Below are 17443 nucleotides of genomic sequence, written 5' to 3'. Positions count from 1 at the left end.
CTCTTTGGATTAAAAGTCAGGACAGCAGCTTGCTAATTTCAGTTCCCAAGAAACTTAAGGTTTCTACAATTTAGAGATGCTGATTGTTAATTTTGACGATCAGGAGTATCAATGAAGTGGCTTAGGTGGCATGATGTTAGTTGTCAAACAGGTCGTGGTAACGAACTGTAAGTAAGGAGCGAACCGACTCAATGGTAACCGAAACTCTAGAAAACGGGATTTTGATACCAATAGATACATCAAAAGAATCAGATTTTAAGGCTTATTTCAAATATATAAATTTCATCAAGTTTAGTCCTACCCATCAAAAGTTACGTGCCTGAGAAAATTTGCCTGATTTTCGACAAAAGGGGGAAAGACCCCCTAAAAGTTATAGAACCTTAATGAAAATCACACCATAGAACCCTACTGTAGAGGGTTCAAGCTCCTATCTACAAAAATGTGGAATTTTGCATTTTTTGCCAGAAGAAAGATCACGGATGCGCGTTTATTTGTTTTTTTGTTTTTTCCCCAGGGGTGATCGTATTGACCCCGTGGTCCTAGAATATCTTGGGATGGCTCATTGGAACGTAAATTAAAATTTCTAGTGCCCTTTTTAAGTGACCAAAAAATGGAGAAAACTAGGCCCCCTCTCACGCTCATTTTTTCCCAAAGTCATCCGATCAAAATTTTGAGATAGCCATTTTGTTCAGGATGTTCGAAAATATGGTAACTATGTCTTTTAGGATAATTTAATCCCCCGAAGTCCCCGAGGGGAGGGCTGAAAGTTATGAACTTTACCCAATGTTAAACATATAGTATCGGTTATTGGGAAGTATACCGACGTTTTCAGGGGTGATTTTTTCTGGTAGTGGGGGGGGGGCGTCGGGGGTTATGTGGGAGGATCTTTCCATGAAGGAGGTTTTCTTGGGGGAAGGTAAATTGCAATTAAGGGGGCAATGTAATCAGCATTGCCCCCTGAAAGTAAGGAAAGTAAGGAGCTGAAAGTAAGGAGCAACATCAAAATTTAAAACGAGCAGAAAATATTGCTTATATGATTGGGTTCGCCCCCTAGTCAATACCTCACTCTTTAAGCCAAAGATTTTTTAGTACTTTCATATGAGCTATTTATTCTAATTAACGGCCTTTGTGATTAAGGGGTCATTCTTAAAGAATTGGAACATAATTCGAACTTTAGCTTAAAGAGCAAGCTATTGACTAGGGGACGAACCCCCTAATATACGTATTATTAAAAATATATGAATATAGAAGTTCGTTAAGTAAGTTAATTCGTAAGTTATGTATATTTATTACTAATAAAAACGTTCGTGAATAAAATTAAGCATGTTTCGAGAAAGCCATTTAACCAAATAAAAGTAAAAATAATATACAAATTTTGTTTTAATCATTCATGTACGGTGAGCCAGACTCAAAACCTGTATTAATTCAAAAACGTTCAAAAATAAAAAAAAAAAAGTTTTTTTAACTGAAAGTAAGGAGCAACATTAAAACTTAAAACGAACAGAAATTATTCCGTATATGAAAGGGGCTGTCCCCTCCTCAACGCCTCGTTCTTTACGCTAAAGTTTGACTTTTTCACAACTGTATTTTTTTTAAACAAAAAAAAACTTTAGCATAAAGAGCAAGGCGTTAAGAAGGGGACAGCCCCTTTCATATACGGAATAATTTCTGTTCGTTTTAAGTTTTAACGTCGTTCCTTGCTTTCAGTTAAAAAAAAAACACTTGTTTTTTTTTTATTTAATAAAAATACAAGATGGGATTGGTTACTTGCTAATTTTAATGCTCAGGAAATTACTTAGATTATATAGATGGTATGGTAGTACTTCAGTGCTTGTAGGATACCAATTTTATCACTACTTATTAAAACTGTCAGACTGTGAAAACAGAAATACGTAGTATAGACAGAAGAAAACCTGCAATTGATCTTCGTTGATTTACTGCCTCCTCTCACCGTATCCCCTATCCCCTAGAGAGAAAATTAAGGTTTTTCTAAAGCAACCTTGGTAAACTCTATCTTATATACATGGAGCTATTATCTGGCCGTCTATTTTATTATTTGGGTTTCTTGGAATAAGAGAAATTGATTTTAAAGTAAAAATTTTACAGATGAACTATAAGGAGGGTTGTGTTTTTAGTTCTTTAGTTAGGACTAAAAGACAGTTCTTAAAAAGTAGTATTAACTAAAGATTCTGAGACAATTGATAATTATTGAGCTACCTATACAGATTATTTTGAAATTTTTCTAACTATCAAAAATAGATTATATCAAGTGGATCTTATCAGGGCTTTTTCTTTTCGTGTTTGTAGCTTGTGCCACTATGTTTCTCTATTTTTACGGATCCATCTGAGCCAACAGACCTGCGCATAATGGCGTTTGCTGGGATTTTGTATACTCGCCCCTCTCCTGCTGAAATAGATGTACTTATTTCATTTGTTGTTCGTGAAGATAATAGAGAAATAAGAAGTGCTGCTGTCGCTACGATGAGGAGCTTTGCTTATTCAAAAAATCCTTGCGTAGTGGCTGCGTAAGTGTTTTTCTTTTGTTTATTTTATTAGTCTTCCATTTTTTGCGTTGTTGATTTAAGTGTGTTTATTCCACTTTTATTCAAATTTATGTTTGTTTTCTGCCCTTGTAATATGCAAATTACTATACCTTATCATTAAAATCAAAGATATGATTTGATATGGTGATATTAGTTATTTTTAAAAGCCATTGATATAACAAAAACATAAAGAAGAAACGCCAAGACAGTGATAGAACGCAAGCACTGAATAAAATTCAAAATTAATTGCACCTGGATAACGGTGTAACTTTAGGAAAAATTCTAATACCTCCATGCACGTTTTTTATTACTTGAATCCAATAAGTCTATAAAAACTCATCGCTACCCACATATTCGCCTCAGTGAAAAATATATCATCCAATTAGCAATCAATGTTTCCCCTCAAAGTTCTAATCCTTTAAAATGGACAGCTCCTTCATACATTTACACAAAAATATGAAATAAATCTTCATTCAAAGAACCGTAAGTTTAACCAGAATAAGGGCCTTGTCGAAATATGATTCGATATCTGCTTCTTAGATTTCCATCTAGCCCTTTTCTTTCCCTTGTCAAAATTTGATTCGATATCTGCTTCTTAAACCTCTATCTAGCTCTTTTCTTTCTCTTGTCGAAATATGATTCAATATATGCTTCTTAGACCTCTATCTAGCCCTTTTTTTCTGCAAATAGCATATTTTCTGAGCTTAAAGAGCAGTTTGCAAAAAAAGAAAAAAATTGGGATTTGTCCTTCTAATTATGGTGGATGTGTGTCTTCTGGTTTCTTCGAAACCTGCTTCATTTTTAACTCCCAGTAGCTCCCTTTCAGATCATTTGGCTTTATTTCCCTGGCTAAATAATCCACAGTAGATCAGGATACACTTAATTTGCGGGGTCAAGAGTCAGGCCTGCTCTCCCTAAGTCTCTCCAAATAATCTGCTTTTACACCATCAACTCTAGGTTGATCTATCGTTTTTTTTTTAATTAAGCGAAAATTATATCTAAAAATCCAACTTTCAAACGTTCGTTGAATCATATCTAAATTTATTAACATCACTATATCGAAAGGAATACGCTGATTCGAACGACTTCTACAAGGCCGTACAAAGCTTATTATTAAAATCGAATTAACATATGGCTTAAAAAGGCTTGTTACTTAATCGAATTACTAATATATTTTAATCCTCTTAGGAAAAAAAATACCAATGGTGACAATAACTAAGAAACAGTAATGATGGATAGTAGCAATTTTAACGTACTTTTGAACCGTTGTACTCAAAGGATAATTGTCCTGTCTAAGAGTGGGTCTAAAGTATTATGTTGCCTTTCACGCACATGCCTGGGAAGGTTGTGTTACACTTATGAGTCTACATGCGCAATTCTAAAGAACTGGCGAATAGTGTTTTACAAAACCTAAGTGGGGGAAAGTATATAGTATTATCAGAAAATTTGTCAATACCCTGCTATGCACAATCAACGTAATAAGCACATCCCTGCTGTTTCTTGAAAGCAAGGGAATGGAAGTCATATTTACATATACGAGGATGAAGGAATCTTCTCAATATTAGTTTAGATGATCGTCTAAAAAAAAGGGAATATTTTGACTTCTAATGCCCAATTTGAAGCATCAGACACCGTTCATCTGAAATAAATACTTTGATTTACCCTGATATAAAGTTACATTTACGCAGTTGACATACTTTAACGACGAAGAAAAATGTTGGCAGCCGACATGCTTTAACAACGTAACAATTTCCCTTGTTGGATTAGTTTCCTTGGTTTTCCGAAAAACATGTATTTCTGAGTAAAAATAGACCAGTGTGACCCTAGAGCCGATGTCAAAAGCGTGTATCTTATTTTAGTACTGTTGCTTATTTGTTTGTAATTAATCATTTGGTTGAAATTTCATATACAGGTGTCGTAACATCAAATATCTTCTACGAGATCGACTCAAAAGAATAAAGTCCTCTCCATTTCTTTCAAATAACCTGTATACGGATTTCACAAATCTGGGCTATGGTTTTAGTGGATCATTTCAAATATCACCTTTGTATGAAAAGGACACCGATGAATTTACCTACGCATTCAGAAGTGATTATAAGCTATCAGATAATTACTACCTTCCCATAGAGGTAAATCCTGTTGCTAATTTGTTTTTTCCTTAGTGGTACTTTTTGCCAGATGTGTCTTTTTTTACAGTTTATGTAGCTGTTGTCTTTTAATTCTAGTTCTTATAGTCTTTGTTTTCCTGCTCTTATCCTTATCGGTTTCAGTATTTCTTGTATTCTGGACAGGGTGATATTGATTGATACTCATTTTGACTTCAATGAGAAATTTGAACTTAACTGTAACTACGGCTTCTATTGTTTTATATTGATCTTTTTTGTTTTTACCTATGCAAATCAGTACATTCAGTAGTAATTCCAGAAGAGGCCCTGGTTTGAAAAGGGTCAGCTCAGAATGCTTTTCACATAGCTTTCATGCAGTGTTACGTCTTCTGATGGACTCTTGCGCTGTAAACGTGATCGGCAGTTTTAGAGGGCTGTTAATTTTATGGACATGATCAGATAAGAAAATAATATGAAATTTAAAGATCTTGGGTCATTAAGAACATTTAGGACAGTATAGTTGTGCTTATAACTAAAACTGTACGTTTTTCATTTGATTCATAGACACAATCGTAGTTGTCTTCTTGTCAGTAAGACACAATCGTAGTTGTCATGTCATAGACACAATCGTAGTTGTCTTCTTGTCAGTAAGACACAATCGTAGTTGTCATGTCATAGACACAATCGTAGTTGTCTTCTTGTCAGTAAAATACTTTGGGAGGAATGAGATGATTAAATATTGAGCAAGACTATCTCGGTTAGTCAAAATATGGTTTCGACCCGGAATTCGAGCAACAAGAATATTTTTGGCGCCAAAATGTTCAGAAAAAAGTTCTTAATAACATATTTGAAACTGGCAGAAATCGGCAGTGCTGAAATATCCTTTTTTCAGGGGAAAAGGGAGCAAAATCTTGAATTTAAGTCTCTGCAATATTTTTTGGATTAAAAGGTCGTTTTTTATTAATTCAAGTCCGAGGAGACCGAAAAAGATATCGAAGTCGGAAAATCCCATTACTTATTACCCGATTTCCACCCTAAGCGAGATCAGTAAGGGGTGAAAAATCAGAATCTTTTCACCAATTTGGTGTTCATTTGTGTGCGAATACTGGACAAATTAGGACTCTGATTTCTCATGCCCCACTGATCTAATTTAGGATAGAAATTGGGTAGTGGGTAATGAGATTTTTTAATTCAAATGTCATTTTTGATCTCCCCAGACTTCAATTAATAGGAAACGTTCTTTCAATCCACCAAATACTGCACTACTTAAGATTCTGATTTTTCATTTCCTTCTGACCTCACCTACGGTGTAAATGGGGTTCTAAGAGATGGAATTTTTGAATTATGATGTCATTTCAGGTTTTCCTGGACCACTTCCAATCAAACGAGCCTCATCCGAAGTCTACACGACCACCCGTTCTATAAAAAAACCTTATATACCCCGAGGCATAACTTACAACCGTAACCCCTGTGCTCTAGGGGGTTATGTCCGCCCTGAAGGCAATGTTATATGCTCTTTGGACTATTGTGAACAAAATGACTATTTCACAATTTCGATCAGATGCGTTTGGGGAAAAGAGGGCGTCATGGAGGGGGGGGGGTCTAGTTGCCCTCCAACGATTTTGAATCTTAAATGGGAACAAGAACTTTAAATTTCCAATGAATTGATCCTCTTGTAATGCTCACACAACCACCCATTCCTTAAAAATCTTATATGCCCCGGGGCATAACTTAAAATCCCTGCCTCCAGACTCGGGGGGCTTTTGTCAATCCTGAAGATCTTGTTATGTGATTTTTTGACTATTTTTTTAACAAATGGCTATCTCAAAATAAATATCGTATGCATTTGAGGAAAATAGGAGGTGATGAGGGGGGGGGGGCTTGTTGCCATCCGATCACTTTGGCTCTTAAAGTGGGCAATAGAACTTCTGATTTCTAATCCAATGAGCCCCATCCGAAGTTTATACGACCACCCTTTCTGTGAAAACCTAATATGCCCCCAGAGCATAACTTACAACCCATGCCCCAAGGGTTATAGGGGGGGGGGGTCATCCTCAAATACATAATTACTGGACCTTTTAACTACGCTGAACAAAATGTTTATCTCAAAATTTTGATTGGATGTGTTTGGTGAAATGATGGGCAAGGGGGGGGGTGGTTACACTCCGATCACTTGCGACTATTAAAGGGCACTAGAACTTTCAATTTCCAATCACATGAGCCCTTTTTGAAGTTTCTTCGACAAGTCCTTCTATACGAAGTGCCCTGGTCTAAAATAAATATTTATAATAAGAGATAATACATTGTGCCCACATCGTTCTTTACTTAGACAGCGCTATTGCACTGCCTATGACAAGATATATGTACATATAAGTGGTTTTGCTTGGACAGTTCCAAACAAATTTTGTATTTATTGTTATAAACCGTGAGGTAGGATATCGTATTATTGACGATCAAAGTAATGAAGTGTAAGGAGTCTAGAAGAAAACAGTTAAAACCATCCATGGAGGAAAATTCATTGATTACAAATCTCCTCTTGGGTCTTTATAGATTGAAGCCTTTAGAGATCACCGTTTTTTGATGGTAACGCATTTTGGGCAATTTCTTCTTGTCAAGCCTCGGCATCTTCTATCCCCTACTGCAAACTCAGTAAGCAACACTAGGAAGAAGAACAAATTACTGCCTGTACATTGCGGAATTAACTGGTTTAGCAGTTTAGTATTGTGGTTTTTTACTAGTGCCTTAAATACCCTAGGACTAATATTAAAAGACAGCGTAATTTGGTTTGCGATATTTGATATAAAGACTACAAAAGTTGTTTTGAAATAAATAATTCCAAATTTCAGTTAGATTTTTTCAAATTTTGTTTGAGTTCTTTTATTTGTCGAATTGTAATTAAATATTTATTTATTTAAACACACTGCGTAAAGCAAAGTGCTTATCGCTCAAAATGGATTTTCTGCTAGATTTTTTTCTTACTTACACTGTTTCATTTAAGGTATTTCTGAGATTTCGTGGATACAGCAACATGACAAAGAGACTTCAAAGTGAGACTTCTGGTGCATTTCGCTTTGAAATGCATTGTGTCTATCGAGGATATGTAATCATGTACCTGTATTTTAATGAAAAAGATTTTGAATCTGACAAGGTAAAATTTCTTCTCCTCTTACTTTTCTGTGCATCTAGTTTTCTTCTTTTTGTAATTTTTAGTAGTTTAATTACTCTTAAACAACAACTGCAATTTCAATAATATTTTCAAGAATAAGTTGACTTACTCTCTATTAAGATGAGAGGCACACACTAAGGAGAAAACATACTTGTGGGTCTCTACCTTAAATTTGCATGAGAGGTACAGGAGATGGCAAACTGAAAATGTTGTTTCGCTATGGTCAGCGGAGTGAATGGGTCCAAAAATACGCGTTCTATTGTATGCCCATTGATGTTTACTTGTCTTTGGTTGTTTTGGGACCAAATCTTCCTTTTCCAAAAAGTACTCTATCACCATGGCTTTAGTAAATATCAAATCATTTATTAAGTTGGGCAAAGTATTGGAGAACCTTCAATTTGAAACCTAAATTCGTGGTGGGGGGGGGCTAATATTTAATTTCCTTATCATATATTTTTCTAGCTGTTGGACATTAAGCGTCCCTAACTACGCTCACCAGCTCAACATCCAATTTATAAAGTTCTTCCAAATTCTTCTTGGTATGAACAGCCATCTAACATTTTTGGTAAACTTCGAAATTAAATCTTCCTATTTGTTCCAGAAGATTCCAAAAATTTCAAGGATTTGTATGTATTTCAGTAGCCATTTATAGTTCAGATCTATGAAGTCACAAAAGATGTTTGTTCAGTTCGGGGTTAAACCACGGAATCGCTTTCTTTTTTTTGTTTACTTCCCATCTTTCTGCGCCAATCTGGCTCCACTGTCTCACAATGCGTCTCCTTATTGCCACTTTTGAGCAGCTTTGAGCGATAAGAATGAACCGCTGCGGTCTATAGCATGTCAGTGATGCCCTAGAATTAGCTGCTTTATTTTCCAATTAATCACCTGTGATCAAAAAGTGCCCTAGAGCTCATATCAGAGGAATTTGGTCTACATTACATGCTAGTCTGTTTAGTGCTTCATAACATTCCAACTCACTTTTTGCGCGCTCTTCATGTTTTCAACAGCCTTGAGGCATGCTTGGTTATCAATGAAATATAATGCATATCCCCTAAGGTCTCTTAGTTACTTCTTATATTCCAAACATTTCAGCCTGGAAGACTGTAGCGAATTCAAACTTGAAACTTAGACGGTATGTATTAGTATTATGCTAGATTACTAGTGGCTGTGATTGTGTTTTATAACCAAAACCATTTAGTATATTAGTACCCTATTCTGATTTTGAATATATCACTTCCCAATTATTAGCCTAGATGGGCTAATAGACCCACATTTTTCACGGTTTTCAATAGCGTAACTAAATTGGACAAAACAGATATACAAGATATGCTTTAAACAGGTAACCCTTATATTTTCTTTCGTTCAAATCCAAAGCTTATGTTTGTTCTTAACACGAGGAAGGCGCGAGTACAATGCGCACATGAAACAACCTGAATAAAATGCTAATAACTATAAGCGCCATCTACTAAAAAGTAATTGTATTATTCAGTGTTCCTCGTGGCTCTTTCAAATTATTATTTTAGATATATGAAGCGTAAAAAACTATGTGTTTTATATGATTGTAAATGTCTTAGAACTGAGATCTCTTTTATTCGTACCCATAAGTTATTTCTGAGACCTTCCTGGCTAAGCATGACAAGACGAGAAGAAAGATATTATTAAAGAAAAAACGAGGATATTTCAAGACAGGGAAAATGAAAAATCAATGCAAATCTTTCGGCCGAGATTTTTCCCTTTCATATTATAAAATTTTCAACCTGATAAATGTCAGATAATACCAGACCTGGTAAGCAATGAGCTTCTAAAAGACTTGAATTTTCATTCAATGCCGGATTTTTATTCAGTTAGCCCTTTACTGTTGCATGGAGAGGAACTTCTTTTATTTAGTAGTTTTTTTTACGTTTTATTTTCCTATTTCTGTATTGAAGACGGTTGAGCGGAGCTCTCGGCCAAAATATTTGCACTGTTTTTTCATTTTCACTCGCTGGAAATATCCTCGTTTTTTTCTTCTTGACGAATATTTTTTTTTTTTCTCACCTTGCTTCGTTAGATCCATAAAAAGAAATAAATAAACAAATTTTCAGTTGAAATCGGGCAACCATGTAACTCAATTCATTGCTCCTTTAACTTAACCTCACTATTCAAACCCTCAATCAAGTCAACCTCCAATCGACTCAACCTACATTCAATTCAACTCCATGCAGCTCAGAGCCACTTGTCTCACTCAGCCTTATTTTAGTTCAGCCCCGTTTACTTTAAATCATCTCCCATTTAATTCAACCTCATACAACTCACCCCCATGAGCCTCTGCTTAGAATAGAGCACCTGTACTAATTTGCATTTTCTTCTTATCAAAATATAATTCAAAAGTAACTAATCGTGTTTATATTCATATATTTGTTTATTCTTATGTACAGTATGAAAAAGTGGGCGAAAATTATAAGCCTGAAGATCCTAGGATGAAGGTCTGGGGACTTGTTCAAGATAATAAGTACCCATTACGCTCCCAGAGGTGTTGGGAACTTGCTTCCCAAATCACATGACTGCTTTGTCTTTGGTTGCATCTTAAATGACTTATATAAAAAAGAAATAAGTGCGTTATACTGATCTGAAGTCTTTTCCTGTTTTCTTTGTAATATTTTTAGTTCATCCGAGCTCTACCCCGAAAAATTCTTTCGGAAATTCGTACTACTCTTGACGGATTCAGAGTTGGATCAACAATCAGAACGTGGCGACCGAATATGTTAGGGATACCGATAGAAATAGGTGTTGGTTTGCCCACTTCGATTTCATTTCGGGATGAATTTCTTGACGGAAGATGGCGGACAAATTTAGATTCAAGAATGCAAACTGTGTTTTACATCCAACAGGAAATTTATAATGGATCCTTTCAGGTTTGGAGGATTGTTTTTGTAAATTTTGCTGCTTGCTTTTCTATGGTTATAACATTCTAATATTATTGCTCTTTAACCTAAAGGTCAAAACTGACATTCTCAAGAATGCCCAAAATTAAAATAAAAACTCAGCGGCACTCCTGAGGGAAAGCAAAGAAATACAGTTACACCAAGTGGAAATGTACGCCCCTCTTGTGGCTGTACGGCAGATCCCTTAGATACAAATTTTAGGTTGTGACTTACACAGTGAGATGTGAAATTTATGGGCAGCTTTCTTTTCAAAAAGATCGCAGTTACGACCTTTAGACATAAAAGCCACGATATACAAGGCATATTACTCACGAGAGATCATTAGTTTTTCCAATGAAGTTTCCTGGGCCCTATCCAGGATCATTGTTCAAGAAGGGTTTTTTTTTGGGGGGGGAGGGTTACAAAAAAACTTTAAAAAAAACACTCCAAAATTTATTTATATGTATTTTTGTTACGTTTTTACCATTCGGACAAACATTTCGAGGGAGGGTCAAATCCCTTAACCCTTTCCCTTCCCCCGCCCTGAATACGGCCTTAGAAGCATCACATTAGTTTCTCTTGAATTTTGAAATTTATAAATTAGAATAATCTTAAATTTTTTTTCAAAATCTTATATTACTCTAAGAGCGCTAAAGACACCCAAAATATAAGCAATATATTATGTTTAAGAGGTAATTACTTGGCAAAAAAAAAAAAAAAAAAAAAAAAAAAAAAAACTGTCGTCCAAATCCAGCAATTGAGACAAATGTGCACTTGAACGAGGCTTTTACCTTACCCATCTATCCAACAACCTAGGACCAAACAGTATACCCGAACCGTCAACCAAATAGAAATGTCCAAGTCCATGCAAAGTCGTCATCAATAAATGTAAGTCGTTGTAAATTTACAAGCAAAAGCACCTTAAATCTAGCAAAATATTTCCAAGTAGAACCTTCCATTTAGGGCTCATCAGAAGAAATACCACCTGTCTTAATGGGTTTCGAGGCTTTACTTTCTTTACCCGGCACGGTGGAGCCTCTACCATAAGATCTATATGGTAACCCTATGTCAGGTAAAACTTGTGAAATACATGCATACTAGTCAAGCTATTAAAAATTACACACAAAAAGTGTTTCAATGTTTCCTTAATAAAATCCCAGAGGTCACTGACAGAGACCATTCTGGAACAAATGAAGACATGTCCAGATGTATCTTTTATTAGTATCTGGAACCACTTACCAATTTAAACATCCTCAAGCTTGTTTGAAAACCACTACAAACTCAAGCTTCCAAAACAGAAACGCGCAAGAGAAATTATATTAAAATATCATTCAGTATTTCTTTATAGTTTTTTGTATATTTACTTAAAAGTTCATGATACATAAAACTAAATTTTTTGAATTGCCAACTAATTTTTTTTTGGCAAAAAAACCTCTTAAGATCAGTTTTTCGCTCAGCTTTTTACATCTATTTTTAAAATCTGTGTAATTACTGCATATATTTGCATACCTAAATAATTGGGAATAATAAGCCGAATAAGTAATATTTGAATGTATATTACTTTCAAGGAATGGAAAATTAATTACTTCAAAATTAAAATCATCCCGTTTTATTATATAATTTAAAAACTAATTTATTATTATTTGAAATATTAATATTTAAATCTAAGAAATGGTCGGAGTGTCCCATCCCATAGCTAGGCTCAAGAATTAACTCTTGTGGATAAATATTTTTGAAATCTCAATAAACTCTGCACAATTTATTACTAAGAGATCGTCCATATATCTTTTATTATTTGAAAGGTTATATTTTACATTGCTTGGGCTGTTTTTATTTATCATATATTCGTATTCTAATTGACTTAAAAACAGGTCCGCTATGAATGGACTCGCATTCCCACCTATAGGAATACCTACAGTTTGTTTATATAAATTCCCATTAAATCTTATAAATGTATTAAATAGAACAAATTCCAATAAATCGCATACCATATCCAAGCTATAACATCTTGAATTAATAGTACTTCTAAAGAAATTCGTCCATCGGGCATTTTTATTAAAAGTATCAATTTTCAAAAATCCTATATTAGAAAAAATAAAAGATTTCTTTATCACAATTTTAATTTTTTCTAATAATAATTTTTGTTAAAATTTTTTATATAAATTAGTAAAATAAATTGACTCGACTCTTCTAGCTGAAACATTTGCCAAAGAATCTATTACTTGTAACGAGTTATTAACACTCCAATATGGATTAAAGTTAGAAAAATTTTTAATTCCAGAGCAATATGCTTTAAATTTATTTCTAATTTCTCCTAAAATTAAAGATAGGTCAGTAGCCGCATTCTGGTTGGACACCTTGCTGCCCCAGCAATAAAACGTGGTTTTGTGGATTTTTATGAAATTTTATCGTCCAATATAAGAAAGGAAACTGTTTATCATTATCATTTATTTTAATATTGAATTTTTTTTCAAAATTCTTTCTTCTATATTTTCAATTAAACTATTCTCCTCCATATGGGCCTTTTCGTATGTATTTGTTGTTTGTAACTCTTTTGATAAAATATCACAATAGAGTTTCTGACAAATTATGGCAAAATTATTGCTAGCTTTATCAACTGGTACAATTATAAATTCATTCTGTATATTAGCAATTGCTTGTTTCATATTGGCATTATAAAATATTGAATTTCCACAGAATCTGTTGGATTAATTCTATACATGCTATTTCTTACACTAGTCAAAATCAAATTGATCCAATTCTGAAATCTATCATTATTAATTTTCTCCTTCTTGCACCATTTATCAATAAATAAGTTTAAATCATTCTTTAATCCCCTAAGAATATGTGCTGGCCTTATGCGGTAAGAAAAACGGAACTTAGCCCCCATTTTCATTATATTTTGAAGATAACTATGTTTTATAATTGACTAATCCCCCGTTACAATATGCTTATAAGTTTGATCCACATACGGTAAAAATTACTCACAATTACAAACCGGTTTCCAATTACTCTCCCTGTCCAGTTTTTTAAGTATTGAATTATAATTAAAAATCATTTGACCAATTTTTTTTGAAAATCTATATGTTAAAATTGGACTACCATTATACACCAAATTACATGGAAGGGCATTCCTTACTCTCTGCTGGTTTAAGATTCTTGGCAAATTAAATCTTCTATTTGTTTAGAACTCAAATTAATAGACAAATATAATCTATTATCCTTATTTACAATTTTATCAGATTTATTATATTTTGAAATAAATTTTGATTTAGCGAAAATGCAAACTATATCATAAATTAATTTATTTTTTGAGTTACATGTTGTACTATTTTTTGCAATCCAGAATACTTTTATTAAATTATTCCTTGATAACTTATTTAAAGATTTTATTAAACTAGTCATTCCATTAGTATCAAATATGTTACCTAAATCGATTAAAAATGCATTTAAATCTAAATAATTCTTTTTATTATTTTTTCTATGTCCTCTTGGTCGGTTTTTACGTTTAGTGGGGCAATTAAAAGAAGGGTGCTCAGTTAACCCATTAATACAGTTAGCAACTACATTCGAAATGTCTCCGTATTTCGCAACTCGATCATTTAGCCCAAAAGGATAAGCGGTACCCAGATCATTGATCCAATACTCTTCTTTTCTGCGTAATTTATAGTTTTTTTCTTCTTTAGTAAAGTTTTCTAGGTCCAGATTTTCTAAAATTGTATTAGGTAGATTAGATATTGAGCAAGTACCATTACTACAATGTTGAACTAGATAATTTTTAGTTTTTTCTTTGGTAATTATAGTTTTCTGTCCCGAAAATCTCATATATATGTTGTTAATTGTTGTCCCCACATATTGTAATTCACAATTTTTACTTTCTAGTAAATAGATAATATTATTTGTTTTTACAATTTTCCTATCCTGTTCATAAACATTGAAACTTTTTATTATATAAAGTGCTTTTAACATAATTTCGAGGGATGAAGTGATCTTGACAAAGAAAACAACGACCATTACACTTACTAGTATTCGGCAGACCCCTTTGAATATTATCCTTACCAATATTACTGAATATAAAATAAGAAATCAAATAAAGCCAAAACGACAAACAATAGAAAAATCCAAAACATCTCCAAAAGCCAAGCCAAAAGTCCACAAGTAATAAGGTTACTCTAAATAATCATACAAAAAAAAAAAAAAAAAAAAAAAAAAAAAAAAACATTACAATGATTATATAAGACAACAGCCAGCATACACTGAAATAACAACAAACAAAAAAACCTTAAACCCATTATTGACATTTTTTTAAACCCTCTTTTATAAATCCAGTCACTGCTATAATCGTCTCCCAGGATGATGATTTAAGGATCCCAGGAAAAAACACTTCCCAATCACCTAAATACTTCAATCTCAAATCTGAAAGCCCCTGGCACACCGTCAAAAAATGGATCAATTTTCTTCTTCCATACCACATAAAGAGCAAGTATAACATGATCTTGGGCCCTGAGCATTTCTTTCAAATACTTATAATCTACTTTTTAAGGGCAAACCATTCACTCGGACCTAGAACCACAGACGCAACTTTTCCGGTGGCAAGTTCAGCTTAAAATAATATTCTAGTCCAAAAGACTCTTTTATCTTAGAATAACCACACAAGGTTTCAGATTTTCGAATCTGTTCATGCCAGCGTTGGATCTCTTGATCCTCCTTAACATGCTTTACCTTCTGATCCAGATTTCTTCTGGATCGTCCGTTGGAGCAATACCTTCGTTCTAAGCGTATGAAAGTCCGGCTTTATCAAGGAGGGCTTTGACATGGAACAGCCACGACTTTTTCCTACCTTAATAGAATAATTTCAAATATGGGGCCTCTCCTGAGCTTCTTATTTGGTAGCTAGTTGATTTTCATTCAAAAGTTTACAGCTTGTAGTCTGTTTTCCTTAAGCCGCGGAAACAAATTCAGATCTGTTTTTAGAGGCTGTGCATGAGTTGTAGCATGCACCCTAACCAATCTTTTATAATATTGTGGTTGAACCATTTCTAATAGCGGGATCGCCTCATATCCCCAAAGCTCCGCACCATAATGAATATTAGGGTGAATTTTCGATTGAAATAAATACTTATGCATTTTCATATTTTTAATTTCATTTAAAGCTGAATTCCTTAAAACTGCTGAAGAAACTGCTTTACCTCTACCCACCATTTCTTTCACATGATCCTTCCAATTTCCTTTTTTATTTAATACAAACCCTAAATACTTAAAAGTTGTACTTTTTTTCAACTCAATACCCTTAAATAAAATTTTTCATTATTTTCATTTGTCCCAAAAACTACAATTTTAGTCTTTTGGTTATTTAATCTCATTTTCTTTTTTTCCAAATAAACATCTAATATGTTCGACAATATTTGCAAATATTCGGCGCTTCTAGCTATCAGTGCCGCATTATCCGCAAATAGCAACAGAGACAAAGCTAAATTTCCCAAACTCACTGTTGGCGCCCATTTTTCCTCAACAAACTCAACAATATCATTAATATATAAACAAAATAGCCTCGGTGACAAGGTGCTACTCTGTTTGACTCCTACCTCGCAACTAAATAAATCCGAAAACCCTTTCCCTGCTACCTTAACCATTCCTCTTGTTAGCTTATACATATCACACACTAGTCGTACAAAAATACGGGGCAGTCCTTATATTAAATCAGGGCTTCCCAAATGAAAGCAGATATTTTTTCAAAGATTTGTTCGCTAAATGAAAGCGAAACGTGATATTTTTTTGTATTAATATAATAGTTATTTTATGCATGGAGGGGAGCCGCCAGCTTGACTCCCCTCTATTTTGCCTTTATTGCCAAATAATCATTGTTGCAGGTGAAAAATTGCATTTGTGCGAACCCAGGATAAAACTTACAGAACTTTTCTAGTACATTTCTTCGACCTCTGGAAGCAGACTTTGGCTGCCAATTAGCGGGAAGTTTCAAATTAATCTGCAAAATCCATCGTTAGATGTAACTTTCATACCTACAACATTAAGTACCAGTGCTGTTGTATCAGCTTCAAGCAAAGTAACTACTGGCTATCTTTGGGGGCAACATCTTCAACTAGCAAGAAACTCGGGTAATTTACTTTTCTCTTCCTATTGTCTTTCTGTTTTTGGCAAACCAAAAAAAAACGCAATTATATGTGAAACACTGATTTTGGACAAAAGTGGTAAATAGAGTCATTGTATAGCCTAAAATTACAGAAAAACTAAAACATAATATAATCATATTTTAGTCTAAAACAAATATGCACTTTAGATACATCACAGCGGCCATGAAAGAGTTTTACAAAAATTTTAAAAAGACGCTAATTAATAAGCTAGTTTTTCAGTAAGTTTTACGTAATAATTAAGGTAGCTAAATTTTAGGGCTTTTTGCAAGAAATATTATACAATATTTTGAGGCAGAAAAATATTCAGTTTCATGTTTTTAAACACTAACAATAGTAAAAATGCTTCGCTAAAAACGTCAAAATGGAATGACTCAAAAGCACTTTTTACATTTTAAATGTTTTGCACCTTAAGAATGAATGACTAGATTCCAAGATAAAGCTCAATTTTTGGGGTTTAACCGAAATAAAAATTAGGTACGCATAGAGGGCTCTTAAAGTTTCACAAATCGTTAAAGTTTCACAAAATTTAAATTTAAAAAGAACAGAAATTATTTTGTGTATGAAGGGGTATGAC

General features: G+C 33.8%; 1 protein-coding gene across 1 annotated transcript in view; it reads left to right on the top strand.

The window, feature by feature from the left end:
- Nucleotides 1–17443, top strand: part of LOC148955176 (vitellogenin-1-like) — a 346909-nt gene that overhangs the window by 285510 nt on the left and 43956 nt on the right. Inside the window, exons 12-16 of the mRNA XM_089100639.1 lie at nt 2308–2525; nt 4456–4672; nt 7647–7796; nt 10460–10708; nt 16641–16833. Of these exons, the coding sequence (XP_088956765.1) occupies nt 2308–2525; nt 4456–4672; nt 7647–7796; nt 10460–10708; nt 16641–16833 (1027 nt within the window). The remainder of the gene's footprint in view (nt 1–2307; nt 2526–4455; nt 4673–7646; nt 7797–10459; nt 10709–16640; nt 16834–17443) is intronic.

Source organism: Artemia sp. Qi Xiang Cuo, chromosome 2, assembly GCF_049724085.1.
Source record: "Artemia sp. Qi Xiang Cuo chromosome 2, ASM4972408v1, whole genome shotgun sequence".
NCBI classification, from domain to species: Eukaryota; Metazoa; Arthropoda; class Branchiopoda; order Anostraca; family Artemiidae; genus Artemia; species Artemia sp. Qi Xiang Cuo.
Note: the sequence above shows the minus strand (reverse complement) of the source record. Positions and strands in the feature narration are given on the sequence as shown.